Below are 20,830 nucleotides of genomic sequence, written 5' to 3'. Positions count from 1 at the left end.
GTAAAGTCAGGGGTTAGTGAGAGGACAAGAGCAAGGGAAGGAGTAGCAGTACTCCTGAAACAGGAGTTGTGGGAGTACGTGATAGAATGTAAGAAAGTAAATTCCCGATTAATATGGGTAAAACTGAAAGTTGATGGAGAGAGATGGGTGATTATTGGTGCATATGCACCTGGGCATGAGAAGAAAGATCATGAGAGGCAAGTGTTTTGGGAGCAGCTGAATGAGTGTGTTAGTGGTTTTGATGCACGAGACCGGGTTATAGTGATGGGTGATTTGAATACAAAGGTGAGTAATGTGGCAGTTGAGGGAATAATTGGTGTACATGGGGTGTTCAGTGTTGTAAATGGAAATGGTGAAGAGCTTGTAGATTTATGTGCTGAAAAAGGACTGATGATTAGGAATACCTGGTTTAAAAAGTGAGATATACATAAGTATAAGTATGTAAGTAGGAGAGATGGCCAGAGAGCATTATTGGATTACGTGTTAATTGACAGGCGCGCGAAAGAGAGACTTTTGGATGTTAATGTGCTGAGAGGTGCAACTGGAGGGATGTCTGATCATTATCTTGTGGAGGCTAAGGTGAAGATTTGTATGGGTTTTCAGAAAAGATGAGTGAATGTTGGGGTGAGGAGGGTGGTGAGAGTAAGTGAGCTTGGGAAGGAGACTTGTGTGAGGAAGTACCAGGAGAGACTGAGTACAGAATGGAAAAAGGTGAGAACAATGGAAGTAAGGGGAGTGGGGGAGGAATGGGATGTATTTAGGGAATCAGTGATGGAGTGCGCAAAAGATGCTCGTGGCATGAGAAGCGTGGGAGGTGGGTTGATTAGAAAGGGTAGTGAGTGGTGGGATGAAGAAGTAAGAGTATTAGTGAAAGAGAAGAGAGAGGCATTTGGACGATTTTTGCAGGGAAAAAATGCAATTGAGTGGGAGATGTATAAAAGAAAGAGACAGGAGGTCAAGAGAAAGGTGCAAGAGGTGAAAAAGAGGGCAAATGAGAGTTGGGGTGAGAGAGTACCATTAAATTTTCGGGAGAATAAAAAGATGTTCTGGAAGGAGGTAAATAAAGTGCGTAAGACAAGGGAGCAAATGGGAACTTCAGTGAAGGGGGCTAATGGGGAGGTGATAACAAGTAGTGGTGATGTGAGAAGGAGATGGAGTGAGTATTTTGAAGGTTTGTTGAATGTGTTTGATGATGGAGTGGCAGATATAGGGTGTTTTGGTCGAGGTGGTGTGCAAAGTGAGAAGGTTAGGGAAAATGATTTGGTAATCAGTGAAGAGGTAGTAAAAGCTTTGCGGAAGATGAAAGCCGGCAAGGCAGCAGGTTTGGATGGTATTGCAGTGGAATTTATTAAAAAAGGGGGTGACTGTATTGTTGACTGGTTGGTAAGGTTATTTACTGTATGTATGACTCATGGTGAGGTGCCTGAGGATTGGCGGAATGCGTGCATAGTGCCATTATACAAAGGCAAAGGGGATAAGAGTGAGTGCTCAAATTATAGAGGTATAAGTTTGTTGAGTATTCCTGGTAAATTATATGGGAGGGTATTGACTGAGAGGGTGAATGCATGTACAGAGCATCAGATTGGGGAAGAGCAGTGTGGTTTCAGAAGTGGTAGAGGATGTGTGGATCAGGTGTTTGCTTTGAAGAATGTATGTGAGAAATACTTAGAAAAGCAAATGGATTTGTATGTAGCATTTATGGATCTGGAGAAGGCATATGATAGAGTTGATAGAGATGCTCTGTGGAAGGTATTAAGAATATATGGTGTGGGTGGCAAGTTGTTAGAAGCAGTGAAAAGTTTTTATCGAGGATGTAAGGCATGTGTACGTGTAGGAAGAGAGGAAAGTGATTGGTTCTCAGTGAATGTAGGTTTGCGGCAGGGGTGTGTGATGTCTCCATGGTTGTGTAATTTGTTTATGGATGGGGTTGTTAGGGAGATGAATGCAAGAGTTTTGGAAAGAGGGGCAAGTATGAAGTCTGTTGTGGATGAGAGAGCTTGGGAAGTGAGTCAAGTTGTTGTTCACTGATGATACAGCGCTGGTGGCTGATTCATGCGAGAAACTGCAGAAGCTGGTGACTGAGTTTGGTAAAGTGTGTGAAAGAAAGTTAAGAGTAAATGTGAATAAGAGCAAGGTTATTAGGTACAGTAGGGTTGAGGGTGAAGTCAATTGGGAGGTGAGTTTGAATGGAGAAAAACTGGAGGAAGTGAAGTGTTTTAGATATCTGGGAGTGGATCTGGCAGCGGATGGAAGCATGGAAGTGGAAGTGAATCATAGGGTGGGGGAGGGGGCGAAAATCCTGGGAGCCTTGAAGAATGTGTGGAAGTCGAGAACATTATCTCGGAAAGCAAAAATGGGTATGTTTGAAGGAATAGTGGTTCCAACAATGTTGTATGGTTGCGAGGCGTGGGCTATGGATAGAGCTGTGCGCAGGAGGATGGATGTGCTGGAAATGAGATGTTTGAGGACAATGTGTGGTGTGAGGTGGTTTGATCGAGTAAGTAACGTAAGGGTAAGAGAGATGTGTGGAAATAAAAAGAGCGTGGTTGAGAGAGCAGAAGAGGGTGTTTTGAAATGGTTTGGGCATATGGAGAGAATGAGTGAGGAAAGATTGACCAAGAGGATATATGTGTCGGAGGTGGAGGGAACGAGGAGAAGAGGGAGACCAAATTGGAGGTGGAAAGATGGAGTGAAAAAGATTTTGTGTGATCGGGGCCTGAACATTTAGGAGGGTGAAAGGAGGGCAAGGAATAGAGTGAATTGGAGCGATGTGGTATACCGGGGTTGACGTGCTGTCAGTGGATTGAATCGGGGCATGTGAAGCGTCTGGGGTAAACCATGGAAAGCTGTGTAGGTATGTATATTTGCGTGTGTGGACGTATGTATATACATGTGTATGGGGGTGGGTTGGGCCATTTCTTTCGTCTGTTTCCTTGCGCGACAAAAAAAAAAAAAATGTCTAATTCATATATATCTAAAAGCCACAGTGCCATCACACAGCCCTATTTTACGCCTACATGTACCCCAAAACCTTTTCTCAACTCTCCATCCACTCTTGCACATGCATTTACTCCTCTATAGAAGGCTTTCACACCATCTAACTCTTGCCCCCCTATACCATATATCCTTACCAAATCCTATAAAGCATTCCACTTGACTGTATCATACACTTTCTTCCAGATCCATAAAAGCTGCATACAACTTCTTACCTTTCACTAAATACTTTTCCATGGTCATCTTTACTACAAAAATTTGATCCACACATCCCGTACCTTTCCTAAAACCCCCTTGCTCTTCACTTTTTCTGCATTCAGTCACTTCCATCACTGTGTCAATCAATATTCTTGTATACACTTTACCTGGTATACTTAACAGACTTATTCCCCTATAAGTGCTACATAAATCCTAAGCACCTTTTCCTTTGAATATATGAATGATAATAGCTTTCACCCAATCCTCAGGCACAACCTTCTGTTTCCATGCTAAATTACATGTAAGACACATCCACTCTATCACACTCCATACTTCAGCATTTCAGCTGTAATCCCATCCATTTCTGATACCTTTCCTACCTTCAGCCTCATTACTGTCCCTCTTACCTCCCTTTTTGCTGTAGGCCCTCGCACTTGTATCCTATTCCATCCATCCTCCACACCCAAGCATGTAACAACTCCTGCCTCCCCTTCTACCACATTCATCAGTTCCTCAAAATATGTACCCTTGCCATCTTCTCTTCACTTCTCCCTTTTGATTCAGCAACTCTTCACCCTCACTTCTCACATTAACATTTTCACTCTTACATCCACCTCTTTCCTTTTTCACCTCCTACCACTAGAATTTCTTATCATCTCGAAACTTTTCACTTAACTTCCTTCCGAAATCTTCATCTACTCTTTCTTTGCTTCCCTCTATCAGCTTCTTAACATTCTACTTACACATTTTGTATTTCTACCTCCTCCTCTGCTGAACTTTCACTGCTACATTCCTACAAATCTGTACATGAGAAATAAGTAGCTTTAGTTTGAAAATCTTTTCTCTCTAAGGGGGCATTCCCTGAGCAATGAGATATTCCTTAGATAGTTACGGATATTCTTGCATTCCATGTAACTAGTAGGTTTCACTGGCCTTCCCCAACTGTTCAATCCACTAACTTGTGGTAGTGGCAACTTCTTTGTTTCAAGTGCACCTTCATCCAGAATCCGTCACAGTCATAATGTCAATGGCCTACTTGCTCTAGGGTACTGATCCACCAAGGAGCTTAGAATTCACAGATTCCAACAGTAAAAGGTGTTCATCATCCATTAAAAGAATGGTTTTCAGGAAAAAAAGAGAAAGGGTAAGGCAGGGCACCACCTCATTGAGAATTTTTTTTTCCAACTTAAAGACCTACATTTCACTCCCCTGTCAAGTAAGAAGACAACACCCAAATAACTCTTCACTTCACCTGTCTTGTGTCCCTAAAATAAGGTCACAGGGGAGCAAGACAACCTCAAATGGCAATTAAGAAACACCATAAAAGGTAAAAAACCACAACAAAAGGTGTCCTTGAAAAAATCTTCAGTATAAAATTGCATTCAGAGCACTGGCACTCCTAAAGGGTACATAACTTTGACCCTGGGGTTGCCCATGTCTCCCAGTGCACCATGGCACAATATTGGTTGAGGTATGCTGACTCAGCCTTCCCACCATAACAACTTAGGTAGTACCATAACTTTGGGAGTGAGTCCACAAGTAGCTCCTTAAGGCCTTGTTTCCATGAACTATACACTCACCTCTTCCATGGACTAAGTTGTGTGAGCTACTTATTCAGTGAAATGTCAATCGAGGTCAATAGAACAGACCCAGTTGATATCTATAACTGACTGACACTTCCCTGGGGTTTGAATCAGTCATCATCAACTGTGATACTGTTCTATTTCCTACTTTTATAAAGGACTTATACTTAAAGCCTCTAGAAGAATCAGAAAAATAACCCACACAATGAAAAACCAATCAAGGGTGGAGTAGAAATGCCTATAACACCGAATACCAAGACAAATATCACTTGACACAAGTATGTACGTCCCATAAATTTAACAGTAGTATATCTACAGTGCTCAAGATTCTTGTGAAATTTCAAAATGATACTGATCTACAGTTGGGGTTAAAAAAAAAAAAGGTACAAAAGAGAAGGTTGGTATAAAATGTCCAGCCTACATCTGATCCAAGAGAATTCTGAAGTGCCTGGTGGATTACTCACTCCCCTGGAGCAAGTGGGTCAGTGGCAATGTCACTTAGTGAATGCAGGTCTGAAATGAACAAGCTGCCACTACCAGAGGTTAGTGGACAGCAATGGGTAGGGAAAGCTAGTGCTAACCCACCAACTGTAAATCCCAATCCCATAATTATCCAAGAGATAGCTCATTACTCACAGGACAAACTGGCAGAGGAAACAAAAAAGCCAACCGTGTGGAATATGGAAAGTGGGTAAAGTTTCAAATCATATTAGAAGAGTTTATTATTTGGACAGCTACAGACTCAACTATGTTGAGTAAGCACTATAAATGATAAAAGAAAAGTACGAAGAATTGCTCGCAAGGAGTTGAGGAAGTATTAAAATATCAAACAAGAACGGAGATGCAAGTAGGGAGTTGTGAGCAAGTTGGCTGTAAACATACTGCAGATCAAAATATGTGCATTACAGAGTACTAACCTACCTTAAGGAAAACCAGAGTTGTAGACACCTCTTCTCCTTCTTGGGTATCAATACTGCACTTGATTTTAGAATGCCTATAATATAAACACAAATGCATCATTCATTTTTCTCTGGTAAAGCTAACATTACCATCTTACAATTTCAAAGTTATTTCAAGTTAAAACAAAAAATAATCACTGTGAAATTATACGCTTCTCAGATCATGTCCCAAAAAATACTAACACCCTTGTAATAAAAAATTAAGCTAATATCTCCAGACTAACTTTTCCATTCGTTAATTGCTAGTGGTTAAGAAAAGAAAAAGTTTTCAGGGGAAGCCATTACATGCTCTGAGGAATGTGAGAAGAGAAGAAGAAAAGAAAGGAGAAAAGAAAATATAGCAGATTATATTTACATTAATGCTATTGAAGAAAAGAGCCCCTCATTTGTTGCTGGAGGTGATGGTATTCACTGAATGGTATCCATCAGTCTATAGAAAATCTGTTTATGAAGTCAAACCCATGTGACTGAGATCTGAAATAAAGCCAGTATGCCATCTCTTGAAACTTCACCTGCTAGTGCCAATCTACAAAACTTAAAGGCTATTTACCCTTTCAAACAACTGAATTCAAACAACAACAGACCCACTGATCCTAATGAGGATATTTTAATTGTGGAAAAGAATAGAAGCTTAGGATTAAAGTGTTAGAAGCACTGAGAGATATTGACTTTTCAAAGAAAACCCTGTTAACTCATTGTATAGCTCAAGAGGAACAAGTTATGTCACTCATGAATTTAAAGCAAAATATTCAAGTCTCAAGTCTGTGCTTAAACATATCTAGAGTACTGCTTTCAACTACTCTAACTGGTAAATCATTCAATATGTTAACGATACTGGAAGAAAAATACTTCACCTCACTCAAGGTAAAGTCTTTGCCCTATCTTTGCCTTAGAGTTCATATTCATTACCATCGGTGATATCAGACATATTCATCTTTAAATGATTTCAAAAATTGTATGAGATCAGTATCATAACCTTCGCTTTCCAAGATGAATAAACAAAATTCATTTCATTGGCTCTTGTGGACTTTGTCAAGCTGGGAATCATCTAGGTAGTTCACTTCAGTATTCTCTCCATTCTGTCTATGCCCTTTCTCAAGTGAGATGACCAAAACTGAACACAATATGCAAGATAAGAATGCAGCAGGGAGTTGTAAAGAGAAAAATTTCCCAAGACTTAAATTCAAAAGGCCTATTGATGAAAACACGAATTTTGTTCAATTTTTTACTGTTTCTGTACACTGTTTACTTGGCTTTAGATCACCAGAGATTATTACACCTTTGTCCTTTTCCTTATCTACATTCTGAAACTCAACAGAATTCATATTGTAGCCTCCCTTTTCATTTTTACTGGCAATATGTAAAGCTTTGCACTTAGGAATTTTTGAATTTATTTTCCACCCATAAACCTGTCAATCACTTTGTCTATGTCAGTTTGAAGTAGCAAATGTTCTTTTTTCTGTCTCCTATTTAGATATCTTACAATGCAACCCATCCTATGCCAGATCCCTGTTGAACATCATTTGGTATGTCTAACCATTCGGAGGGTTGACTATTGATAACTACTCTGTTTATGGCCTCTAAGCCAATTTTCCAGTCACTGAAGTACAACTCCATCTCTACCCCATGACTCAACTTTTGTTAGTAAACTCTGATGTGGAACTTTATTGAATGCTTTTTGAAAATCTAAATAGATGACATCAACTGCTTTACTTTCATCACGCATGTTGATTAGTTTATAAAAGAAATCAAGCAGATATGTCAGGCAAGAGCAAATTTGTGGGAGACTATACTAAGAATTTTTTATTCCTTGGTGGTCCTCTATCTATATCTCTGATGCCTGTTCAAAGGGGTGGCCACAGCAATAGAGTCACCATAACAAGTGAACTTCAGAGCCACTTCTTAGCCTTCATTGCCTCACCCTTAACAGGCCACTGGCAGAGGGCAACTCTAGTGCAGCAATTACTGAGCCTCCTGTCAAATGATTCTATGGACTACTTCTATCTAATGCTCCTATCAACTACTTCTACCTAGTATTTCTACTTAATGCTCCTGCCTAAATGTTCCTGCCTACTACTTCTATCTACTGCTCCCACCATTTTGTCAAAAAGCAGGGCTGTGCTCAGAGCAGGGAAAACTAGAGTTATGAAGAATGAGCTGTGTGACTTAAGTGTTACATATGAAAAGGAGAGATTTTATGTTTGTGGACAGAATGCCAGCAGTCCACGTGTTTGTGAGGCAGAAAGAAGAGACAGCTACCTGAGTCAGAAGAGTGCAACCTGACAACCACCAGTAGGAGAGATGGTCGAAAGGCATTACTGGATTACTTATCAACTGATAGGCATGTTAAAGAAAGACTTTTGGATGTTAATGTGCTAAAAGGGGCAGCTGGAGGAATGTCTGATCACTAACTTTTGGAGGGGAAGGTGAAGATATGTAAAGGTTTTCAAAAAAGAAGAATGTTGGGGAGAATAGAGTGGTGATAGTATGTGAGCTTGGAAAGGACACTGGTGCAAGGAAGCACCAAGAGAGATTGAAAGAAGAATGGCAAAAGGTGAGAGCAAATGATGTGAGGGGAGTGGGTGATGAATGTAATGTATTTAGGGAAGTGGTGATGGCATGTGCAAAAGATGCATGTGACAAGAAAAAGGTAGGAGGTGGGCAAATTAGAAAGGGTAGTGAGTGGTGGGATGGAGAGATAAAGTTGATTAGTGAAAAACAAAAGAGAGACATTTGGACACTTACAAGGAAGGAGTGCAAATGACAGGGAGATGTATAAAAGAAAGTAACAGGAGGTCAAGAGGAAGGTGCAAGGGTTAACAAAGAGGGCCACCTCGTCTCACAGGAAACAGCATCGCTACCCTCTGCTTCGGCGAGGTAGTGCCAGGGAGACAGACAAAAAGAGGCCACATTCGTTCACACTCAGTCTCTAGCTGTCATGTGTAATGCACCTAAAACACAGCTTCCAATCCACATCCAGGCCCCACAGACCTTTCCATGGTTTACCCTAGATGTTTCACATGCCCTGGTTCAGTCCACTGACAGCACAGAGATCCTGGTATACCATATCATTCCAATTCACTCTATTCTTTGCAAGCCTCTCACCCTCCTGTAAGTTCAGGCCCCAATCACTCAAAATCTTTTTCACTCAATCCTTCCACCTCCAATTTGGTCTCTTGCTTCTCATTCACTCTACCTCTGAGACACATATCCTCTTTGTCAATTTTTCCCTTCTCATTCTCTACATATGGCCAAACCTTTTCAAAACACCCTCTTCTGCTCTCTCAACCACACTCTTTATCAACACACCTCTCCCTTACCCTTTCATTGTTTACTAAAGCAGACCACCTCACACCAAATATTGTCCTAAAACATTTCATTTCCAACATACTTCCTCCTCCATACAACCCGATCTATAGCCCATATCTCGCAACCATATATCATTATTGGAGCAACTATTCCTTCAAACATACCCATTTTTGCTCTTATACACATTCTTCCCTTTGGTGCTAAGTCCACTCCCAGATATCTAAAACACTTCACTTCCAATTTTTCTCCAATCAAAGTCACATCCTAATTAGTTGTCCCTCAACCCTACTGAACCTAATAACCTTGCTATTATTCACATTTCCTCCCAACTTTCTCCTTTTGTACACTTTTCCAAACTCAGTCCCACCTTCCACAGTTTCTCCCTTGAATCAGCCACCAGAGCTGTATCATCGGTGAACAAAAACTGACGCACTTCCCAAGCCCTCTCATCCCCAACAGACTGCATACTCACCTTTCTCTCCAACACTTTTGCATTTACTCCCTAACCACCACATCCAAACACAGATTAAACAACAAGAGGAAATCACACACCCCTGCTACAGATCGACCTTCACTGGGAACCAATCACTCTCCTCTCTTCCTACTCATACACATGCCTTACATCCTTAGTAAAAACTTTTCACTACTTCTAGCAGCTTACCTCCCATACCATACACTCTTAAGACCTTTCACAAAGCATCTCTATCAACTCTATCATATGCCTTCTCCAGAATCATAAATGCTACATACATATCAGTTTTTCTAAGCATTTCTCACCCACATTCTCCAAAGCAAACACCTGATCAAAATATCCTCTACCACTCCTGAGATCACACTGCTCCTCCCCTGTCTGACTCTATACATGCCTTCAACCTCTCAATCAATACCCTCCCATACAATTTCCCAGGAATACTCAACAAACTTAAACCTCTATAGTTTGAACACACCTTTATCCCCTTTGCCTTTGTACAATGGCACTATGCATAAATTTCGCCAATCTTCAGGCACTTCGCCATGATCCTTGCATTCATCAAATATCCTTACCTACCAATCAACATCACAGTCAGCCCCTTTCTTAATAAATTCAGCTGCAATATCATCCAAACCTGCTGCCTTGACAGATTTCATCTGCAAAGCTTTCACTAAGCACCCTACATCAGCCACTATATCATCAAACATATTCCATGAACTTTTGAAATACTCACTCCATTGCCTTCTCACTCCATCACTACCTGTTACTACCTGTCTACTAGCTCCCTTCGCCTCTCTCTCTCTCCCCTGTTTGTATTTCAACTTTCTAAAAGGGGAAACAGAAGAAGGAGTAATGTAGGGAGTGCTCATCCTCCTCGAAGGCTCAGATTGGGGTGTCTAAATGTGTGTGATGTAACCAAGATGAGAAAAATGAAGAGATAGGTAGTATGTTTGAGGAAAGGAACCTGGATGCTTTGGCTCTGAGTGAAACGAAGCTCAAGGGTAAAGGGGAAGAGTGGTCTGGGAATGTTGTGGGAGTAAAGTCAGGGGTTAGTGAGAGGACAAGAGCAAGGGAAGGAGTAGCACTGCTCCTGAAACAGGAGTGGTGGGAGTATGTGATAGAGCGTAAGAAAGTAAACTCTAGATTGATATGGGTAAAACTGAAAGTGGATGGAGAGAGATGGGTGATTATTGGTGCATATGCACCTGGGCATGAGAAGAAAGATCATGAGAGGCAAGTGTTTTGGGAGCAGCTGAGTGAGTGTGTCAGTAGTTTTGATGCACGAGACCAGGTTATAGTGATGGGTGATTTGAATGCAAAGGTGAGTAACGTGGCAGTTGAGGGAATAATTGGTGTACATGGGGTGTTCAGTGTTGTAAATGGAAATGGTGAAGAGCTTGTAGATTTATGTGCTGAAAAAGGACTGCTGATTGGGAATACCTGGTTTAAAAAGAGAGATATACATAAGTATACGTATGTAAGTAGAAGAGATGGCCAGAGAGCATTATTGGATTACGTGTTAATTGACAGGTGCGCGAAAGAGAGACTTTTGGATGTTAATGTGCTGAGAGGTGCAACTGGATGGATGTCTGATCATTATCTTGTGGAGGCAAAGGTGAAGATTTGTAGAGGTTTTCAGAAAAGAAGAGAGAATGCTGGGGTGAAGAGAGTGATGAGAGTAAGTGAGCTTGGGAAGGAGGCTTGTGTGAGGAAGTACCAGGAGAGACTGAGTACAGAATGGAAAAAGGTGAGAACAAAGGACTTAAGGGGAGTGGGGGAGGAATGGGATGTATTTAGCATGGGAGGTGGGCAGATTAGAAAGGGTACTGAGTGGTGGGATGAAGGAGTAAGATTATTAGTGAAAGAGAAGAGAGTGGCATTTGGACGATTTTTGCAGGGAAATAATGCAAATGAGAAGGGAGATGTATAAAAGAAAGAGGCAGGAGGTCAAGAGAAAGGTGCAAGAGGTGAAAAAGAGGGCAAATGAGAGTTGGGGTGAGAGAGCATCATTAAATTTTAGATAGAATAAAAAGATGTTTTGGAAAGAGGTAAATAAAGTTCGTAAGACAAGGAAACATCAGTGATGGGGGCTAATGGGGAGGTGATAACAAGTAGTGGCGATGTGAGGAGATGGAGTGAGTATTTTGAAGGTTTGTTGAATATGTTTGATGACAGAGTGGCAGATATAGGTTGTTTTGGTTGAGGTGGTGTGCAAAGTGAGAGGGTTAGGGAGAATGATTTGGTAAACAGAGAAGAGGTAGTGAAGATTTTGCGGAAGATGAAAGCTGGCAAGGCAGTGGGTTTGGATGGTACTGCAGTGGAATTCATTAAGAAAAGGGGGTGACTGTATCATTGACTGGTTGGTAAGGTTATTTAATGTATGTAGGACTCATGGTGAGGTGCCTGAGGACTGGCGGAATTCTTGCATAGTGCCATTGTACAAAGGCAAAGGGTTTAAAAGTGTGCTCAAATTACAGAGGTATAAGTTTGTTGAGCATTCCTGGGAAATTAAATGGGAGGGTATTGATTGAGAGGGTGAAGGCATGTACAGAGCATCAGATTATGGGAAGAGCAGTGTGGTTTCAGAAGTTGTAGAGGATGTGTGAATCAGGTGTTTGCTTAGAAGAATGTAAGAGAAATACTTAGAAAAGCAAATGGATTTGTATGTAACATTTATGGATCTGGAGAAGGCATATGACAGAGTTAATAGAGATGCTCTGTGGAAGGTATCAAGATTATATGGTGTGGGAGGCAAGTTGTTAGAAGCAACGAAATGTTTTTATTGAGGATGTAAGGCATGTGTATGTGCAGGAAGAGAGGAAAGTGATTGGTTCTCAGTGAATGTTGATTTGCGGCAGGGGTGTGTGATGTCTCCATGGTTATTTAATTTGTTTATGCATGGGGATGTTAGGGAGGTGAATCCAAGAGTTTTGGAAAGAGGGGCAAGTATGCTGTCTGTTGTGGATGAGAAAGCTTGGGAAGTGAGTCAGTTGTTGTTCGCTAATGATACATAGCTAGTGGCTGATTCGGGTGAGAAACTGCAGAAGCTGGTGACTGAGTTTGGTAAAGTGTGTGAAAGAAGAAAGCTGAGAGTAAATGTGAATAAGAGCAAGGTTATTAGGTAGAGAAGGGTTGAGGGACAAGTCAATTGGAAGGTAAGTTTGAATGGAGAAAAACTGGAGGTGAAGTGTTTTAGATATCTGGGAGTGGATGTGGCAGCGGATGGAACCATGGAAGTGGAAGTGAGTCATAGGGTGGGGAAGGGGGCGAAAGTTCTGGGAGCGTTGAAGAATGTGTGGAATGTGTTATCTTGGAAAGCAAAAATGGGTATGTTTGAAGGAATAGTGGCAGTTGAGGGAATAATTGGTATACATGGGGTGTTCAGTGTTGTAAATGGAAATGGTGAAGAGCTTGTAGATTTATGTGATGAAAAAGGACTGGTGATTGGGAATACCTGGTTTAAAAAGTGAGATATACATAAGTATACAAATGTAAGTAGGAGAGATGGCCAGAGAGCGTTATTGGATTACATGTTAATTGACAGGCGCGCGAAAGAGAGACTTTTGGATGTTAATGTGCTGAGAGGTGCAACTGGAGGGATGTCTGATCATTATCTTGTGGAGGCTAAGGTGAAGATTTGTATGGGTTTTCAGAAAAGAAGAGTGAATGTTGGGGTGAAGAGGGTGGTGAGAGTGAGTGAGCTTGGGAAGGAGACTTGTGTGAGGAAGTACCAGGAGAGACTGAGTACAGAATGGAAAAAGGTGAGAACAATGGAAGTAAGGGGAGTGGGGGAGGATGGGATGTATTTAGGGAATCAGTGATGGAGTGCGCAAAAGATGCTTGTGGCATGAGAAGAGTGGGAGGTGGGTTGATTAGAAAGGGTAGTGAGTGGTGGGATGAAGAAGTAAGATTATTAGTGAAAGAGAAGAGAGAGGCATTTGGACAATTTTTGCAGGGAAAAAATGCAATTGAGTGGGAGATGTATAAAAGAAAGAGACAGGAGGTCAAGAGAAAGGTGCAAGAGGTGAAAAGAGGGCAAATGAGAGTTGGGGTGAGAGAGTATCATTAAATTTTCGGGAGAATAAAAAGATGTTCTGGAAGGAGGTAAATAAAGTGCGTAAGACAAGGGAGCAAATGGGAACTTCAGCGAACGGCGCAAATTGGGAAGTGATAACAAGTAGTGGTGATGTGAGAAGATGGAGTGAGTATTTTGAAGGTTTGTTGAATGTGTTTGATGATAGAGTGGCAGATATAGGGTGTTTTGGTCGAGGTGGTGTGCAAAGTGAGAGGGTTAGGGAAAATGATTTGGTAAACAGAGAAGAGGTAGCAAAAGCTTTGCGGAAGATGAAAGCCGGCAAGGCAGCAGGGTTGGATGGTATTGCAGTGGAATTTATTAAAAAAGGGGGTGACTGTATTACTGACTGGTTGGTAAGGTTATTTAATGTATGTATGACTCACGGTGAGGTGCCTGAGGATTGGCGGAATGCGTGCATAGTGCCATTGTACAAAGGCAAAGGGGATAAGAGTGAGTGCTCAAATTACAGAGGTATAAGTTTGTTGAGTATTCCTGGTAAATTATATGGGAGGGTATTGATTGAGAGGGTGAAGGCATGTACAGAGCATCAGATTGGGGAAGAGCAGTGTGGTTTCAGAAGTGGTAGAGGATGTGTGGATCAGGTGTTTGCTTTGAAGAATGTATGTGAGAAATACTTAGAAAAGCAAATGGATTTGTATGTAGCATTTATGGATTTGGAGAAGGCATATGATAGAGTTGATAGAGATGCTCTGTGGAAGGTATTAAGAATATATGGTGTGGGAGGCACGTTGTTAGAAGCAGTGAAAAGTTTTTATCGAGGATGTAAGGCATGTGTACGTGTAGGAAGAGAGGAAAGTGATTGGTTCTCAGTGAATGTAGGTTTGCGGCAGGGGTGCGTGATGTCTCCATGGTTGTTTAATTTGTTTATGGACGGGGTTGTTAGGGAGGTGAATGCAAGAGTTTTGGAAAGAGGGGCAAGTATGAAGTCTGTTGGGGATGAGAGAGCTTGGGAAGTGAGTCAGTTGTTGTTCGCTGATGATACAGCGCCGGTGGCTGATTCATGTGAGAAACTGCAGAAGCTGGTGACTGAGTTTGGTAAAGTGTGTGAAAGAAGAAAGTTAAGAGTAAATGTGAATAAGAGCAAGGTTATTAGGTACAGTAGGGTTGAGGGTCACGTCAACTGGGAGGTAAGTTTGAATGGAGAAAAACTGGAGGAAGTAAAGTGCTTTAGATATCTGGGAGTGGATCTGGCAGCGGATGGAAGCATGGAAGCGGAAGTGGATCATAGGGTGGGGGAGGGGGCGAAAATCCTGGGAGCCTTGAAGAATGTCGAGAACATTATCTCGGAAAGCAAAAATGGGTATGTTGGAAGGAATAGTAGTTCCAACAATGTTGTATGGTTGCGAGGCTTGGGCTATGGATAGAGTTGTGCGCAGGAGGGTGGATGTGCTGGGAATGAGATGTTTGAGGACAATGTGTGGTGTGAGGTGGTTTGATCAAGTAAGTAATGTAAGGGTAAGAGAGATGTGTGGAAATAAAAAGAGTGTGATTGAGAGAGCAGAAGAGGGTGTTTTGAAATGGTTTGGGCACATGGAGAGAATGAGTGAGGAAAGATTGACCAAGAGGATATATGTGTCGGAGGTGGAGGGAACGAGGAGAAGTGGGAGACCAAATTGGAGGTGGAAAGATGGAGTGAAAAAGATTTTGTGTGATCGGGGCCTGAACATGCAGGAGGGTGAAAGGAGGGCAAGGAATAGAGTGAATTGGATCGATGTGGTATACCGGGGTTGACGTGCTGTCAGTGGATTGAACCAGGGCATGTGAAGCGTTTGGGGTAAACCATGGAAAGCTGTGTAGGTATGTATATTTGCGTGTGTGGACGTATGTATATACATGTGTATGGGGGTGGGTTGGGCCATTTCTTTCGTCTGTTTCCTTGCGCTACCTCGCAAAAACGGGAGACAGCGGCAAGAAAAAAAAAAACATACATATATGTGTGTGTGTGTGTATGTGGGTGGGTTGGGCCATTCCTCATCTGTTTCCTTACGCTACCTCACTAACGCCAGAGACGGCGGTTAAGTATAATTAATAAACAATACCATTAAATTTAATGGGTGTAGGACAGCTAAAGAAAAAATTGAATATGAGAAGGAGGAAAGCAAGGAGAATGAGATGAAGTTGTGTAAAATTGGATCATCAGTATCAGAACTATTCATATTAATACATACTTGTCTTTGAGTTGGAGAACTCTTGCAGTTACTTCATGTAATTGTAATGAAAGCCTGTGCATCTCATTGTTTAGGGCCCTTAGATTCATATCTGCATCTTCTATGCGACTTTTCACACAGATTATCTGATCTGACACAAACTGGAAGAAAGCATACCACGACATGAAAAAACCACAATGCTGATGGCACACCTTAAATTTTTTCCATAATATTTCCACTCATTTATCTGCTTCTACAGTGGTGAAAGATATCAAAAATAAAAGTTGTAAATAATGAGAACATTAGCTTCTTATTCATCACATAATGCAATTCAAAATATGATAAACTTCACCTGATATACTGTACTAACCTTTTCCATATCTGACTTGTCTTGGGAAATTTGTGAAGTCGTACTCATAACGGCCTGTAAATGTTCCATTTGCTGTTTCAGATGAAGTTGTGTTAAGCTGACATCAACCATCAACTCCTCACAACTGTTTGCCACTCTTGCACATTCTCTGGAAATCAACAAATAATGAAGATATCATAAACTTTTATTTTCAAATCTATGATGTACCAATGACCCTTTACATTCTAATAACTTGATAAATGCTGGTGGATGCAACTCTACTTATTTAGACAGGACAACACATTTGGTATTATTTTCATCTACATGTGAATCATACACATCCAAACAGTGAAAAGATGAAGGTGGTTATACACAAACAAAAACACAAAGTATGGAAAGCTACAGAAAACCTTACACTATACAAACATAAATGAATTGTGCATATCACGACAATCTCTTCTGAAAAATTATATATTTCTAATCATTTCTAGTGCCAATGCCACACCTAATAATATAGTCATTAAACAGAGTGCATAGAAGATGCCATACAAACATTAATGTTACCATTCTTTTCATAACTCAAAATATAACCTCATATAACCCTTTCTATTCATCATATATTGTTCTCTTAATACTTTTATAAATCTCCAGAACCCCTTCTCCAGGGTTCCTGCAACTTCAACAAAACACTACAATCAGTCGCAGGGAAAGAATGAACTCCTTTGGAGTGAGAAGTTCTTCAGTTAGATAAAATTTCAATGATGCAAACTTAGCACATGTGACTTTTCACTCGAAGCATGACCACAAACAAGTCAAGTCCAGTGATGCCCTATCATGTTAATATAACACCAGGACCCCTTGCTTTGAAGAGGCTCATGCAGCTTCAAGGCTGCATGACTTCCAGTAGCTGGGAAATGATACAGTCCTTTTGGAGTGAGAATACCCTTTACGGGACTTAACTCCCTTTCATTAACAATGAGGCAGCCTAACCAAAGGTGACTTTCTACTTGTGGTGTAACACCATGAAGGTACAGCACAGAAACACTATTAATGCCCTATCCATACATTTATTTTTTTTCATAAAGATTCTTCATTTCCCTTGTTAACGAGGAACTTAAGAACAAATGACTGAGCCTTAAAGGGAAAAATCCTCACTTGGCCCCTTTCTTTAATACTTCTGGAAAAGCAAAATGGGATTTGAGGATTTCCTGACCCCACACCCACCCCTTTTAGTTACCCTCTCAGACACATAGAATGTATTCTCTCTCTCCTATCCCCAGAGATACACACACACACACATATTTTTTCTATATATAATTGCCATTTCCCACATTAGTGAGGTAGCATTAAGAACAGAGGACTGAGCCTGAGGGAATATCCTCACTTGGCTACCTACTCTGTTCCTTCTTTTGGAACATACACACGAATATTTATATATACATCCCTGGGGATGGGGGGAAAAGAATACTTCCCACACATTCCTGCATGTCGTAAAAGGCAACTAAAGGGGACGGGAGCGGGACGCTAGAAACTCTCCCCTCCTTGTATTTCAACTTTCTAAAAGGGGAAACAGAAGGAGTCATGTGGGGAGTGCTCCTCCTCCTTCAAGGCTCAGATTAAGGTGTCTGAAAGTGTGTCTAAATGTAACCAAGATGAGAAAAAAGGAGAGATAGGTAGTATGTTTGAAGAAAGGAACCAGGATGTTTTGGCTGTGAGTGAAATGAAGCTCAAGGGTACAAGAGAAGAGTGGTTTGGGAATGTCTTGGGAGTAAAGTCAGGGGTAGGTGAGAGGACAAGAGCAAAGGAGGGAGTAGCACTACTCTTGAAGCAGGAGTTGTGGGAGTATGAGATAGAGTATAAAAAAGTAAACTCTATATTGATATAGGTAAAATTGAAAGTGAATGGAGAGAAATGGGTGATTATTGGAGCCTATGCACCTGATCATGAGAGGCAAGTGTTTTGGGAGCAGCTGAGTGAGTGTGCTAGCAGCTTTGATGCATGAGACCAAGTTATAGTAATGGGTGAGGTGATTTAAATGCAAAGATACCTAATTACATTAGTCTAATATGTATAATGACTTCATTTTAATGAACATTGACCAGTCTTTGTCAGACACTCTATGCCAATCATACAACTCTGGTTCTATGGAATCAGCCTAGATGTTTAAAAAAAGACTATTCAAAGTGAAGCCCAGAGAGATACTGGGCCGTCTTAATTGATTCACTCTAAAGAGACCATTCCATACAATTAACATCTGAGAGGGCAACTACCCTGCTGCCCATCATTCATCTGGGAACCAATACTTTTGCTACTTCCAGAACAAGCTTAATCTTGATAAAAGTTTACTGTAAAAACTAACTTGCAAAAATTTGTAGGAATGCTATCAGGCAGAGATTGATCAACGAACATATGCTTCAGATGCAAAATGTAAAGAAATATTGGCTTCAAGGAATTCCACATACATTTTAAAGCAAAAGCTTGTCCAAAAATGCTTGACAATGAAAAAGCTCTCGAGTGTGGCCAGTACAGACATTGACTCTGAAAAATACTCCGAATAATTTTAGTGAAACGAACAAACTAACTGTGTTTTGAAACTATTTATTTGCAAAGGAAGTACATGCATAACTAGGACATAGCATACAAATAAATGTCACCAACAGTCAAAGAAGCATTGCAAAATCCCAGAAAAAACGCCGCCATTGCGGTTTATCTTGTGCAAAGCTTCAATCCTTTTAAAATAGCAAGGTAGGAGAAATAAAAAGACGTCATTGGTAAGGAGGGTAAAAAAGTCCATTAGACTTAAGCCAATAAAATTCCATGGTTATAGGACACTAATGGTGGTAATCCACAAGCAGTGACCGGTAACACATCATCCATTATTATTTGAAAGGTTCTCCTTTGCATGTTGTTTTTCATCACTGCCACTCCAAGGCCCTTTTTGTCCGAAGTGTCTTGTAATTCAAGTCCTCATGGAAAATCATACCCTCTGGTTAAAAGATACACAGATGTGTAAACTTATGTACAGATAAACCAGTCAATGATGTATTGTCAGTCAAATTATTATCCAAAACACCTGGATTATCTATGATGCTAACCTGTTGGTAGGAGATATTTAACTATGTTTGGTTCATGGATAATGTTCACTCAATCCACCCACCCCCCCCCTGTGTCAAATGCATCATAGTGCCACCCCGTTAAACCAAAGGATATAATAGAGTTCAACTTACACAGTTTTTTTATTCAAATTATCCTAATGATGTTCAATATTGGCAATTTCTTATTTTTATTTTTTGTTACACTTAATATAAGTTGTGGCAGTCAACGTACAGACCACCAGCTGGTAAGCGAACAATACTGTTATTCCCAAGCCTCTATATGCATACTTGCCTTCTGTCCAAATCTTGGTTGCTTAACACATCCATATAAAACAAACTTACAAAAACGATTGACTGTGATACCAATCATTCTCTCTACCTATGACACATGCCTTACAATAGTAAAACTTTATTTATCTACAACAAATATAGCTCTTAAAACCTTCACAAAGATATTATCAACTATCAAGCCCCTAGAACATAAAAGCTATTCAATCATGGATTTTGCTATGTAGTTCTCATAACAATCAAAGCAAACATTGGTCCAATAATTACCACTTCTGAACGCACATGCTCTTCCCCATTGATGTTACAATACCTCTGATATACCCTGGCATATTTAGGGAATATCGCAAATAGTTCTGAATTCAACAATCATCATTCTGTTTGTACATGGACTTGCATGATAGTCATTCTTATGGTATTCCAAACACCAGTCCTTTTGTAGCACACATCCACAAGTTGTACTGATTTTATTCATGAACACGAAGTAAGCTCAATAATACATACACCACATTACTTATCTTCAGTAGGATTGAGGGACAAGTAAATTAGGAGGTAAGTTTGAATGGAGAAAAATTGGGGGAAGTGAAGTGTTTTTGATATCTGGGAGTTGATTTGGCAGCAGATGGAACCATGGAAGTGGAAGTGAGTCACAGGGTGGGGGAAGGGGTGAAGGTTCTGGGAAAGTTGAAGAAAATGTGTAGAAGGCAAGAAAATTATCTCGGAGAGCAAAAATGGGTATGTTTGAAGGAATAGTGGTTCCAACAATGTTATATGATTCGAGGCATGGGCTATAGACAGGGTTGTGCGGTGGAGGGTGGATGTGTTGGAAATGAGATGTTTGAGGACAATATGTGGTGTGAGGTGGTTTGATCCAGTAAGTAATGAAAGGGCAAGAGAGATGTGTGGTAATAAAAAGAGTGTGGTTGGGAGAACAGAGGAGGGTGTATTGAAATGGTTTGGTCACATAGAGAGAATGAGTGAGGAAAGATTGACAAAGAGGATTTATGTGTCAGAGGTAGAGGGAACTAGGAGAGGTGGGAGACCAAATTGGAGGTGGAGGGATGGAGTGAAAAAGACCTTCCTGATTAGGAATGGATTGAGGGAGGCAAGAGTTGTTGCTCCAGTCGCATGGACCAAGACAAAATCAGCATTCCTACTTTTTATGGAGATTCCGTCATCATACAGGAGGGTGAAAGGCGTGCAAGGAATAGAGTGAATTGGAACAATGTGGTGTACTTGGGTCGATGTGCTATCAATGGACTGAACCAGGGCATGTGAAGTGTCTAGGGCAAACCATGGAAAGTTTTGTGGTGCCTGGATGTGGAAAGGGAGCTGTGGTTTTG

General features: G+C 40.8%; 1 protein-coding gene across 7 annotated transcripts in view; it reads right to left on the bottom strand.

The window, feature by feature from the left end:
• LOC139750309 (coiled-coil domain-containing protein 39-like) overlaps positions 1-20,830 on the bottom strand; it is a 512,953-nt gene that overhangs the window by 57,203 nt on the left and 434,920 nt on the right. For all 7 annotated transcript variants that reach the window (XM_071664954.1, XM_071664953.1, XM_071664952.1 and 4 more), the window contains 3 exons: positions 16,129-16,276; positions 15,780-15,919; positions 5,697-5,769 (listed from right to left, as the gene is read on the bottom strand). In XM_071664954.1, the coding sequence (XP_071521055.1) occupies positions 5,697-5,769; positions 15,780-15,919; positions 16,129-16,276 (361 nt within the window). The remainder of the gene's footprint in view (positions 1-5,696; positions 5,770-15,779; positions 15,920-16,128; positions 16,277-20,830) is intronic.

This window comes from Panulirus ornatus, chromosome 9 (assembly GCF_036320965.1).
Source record: "Panulirus ornatus isolate Po-2019 chromosome 9, ASM3632096v1, whole genome shotgun sequence".
Taxonomy (NCBI): domain Eukaryota; kingdom Metazoa; phylum Arthropoda; class Malacostraca; order Decapoda; family Palinuridae; genus Panulirus; species Panulirus ornatus.
This window is presented reverse-complemented; position numbering and strand designations above follow the sequence as displayed.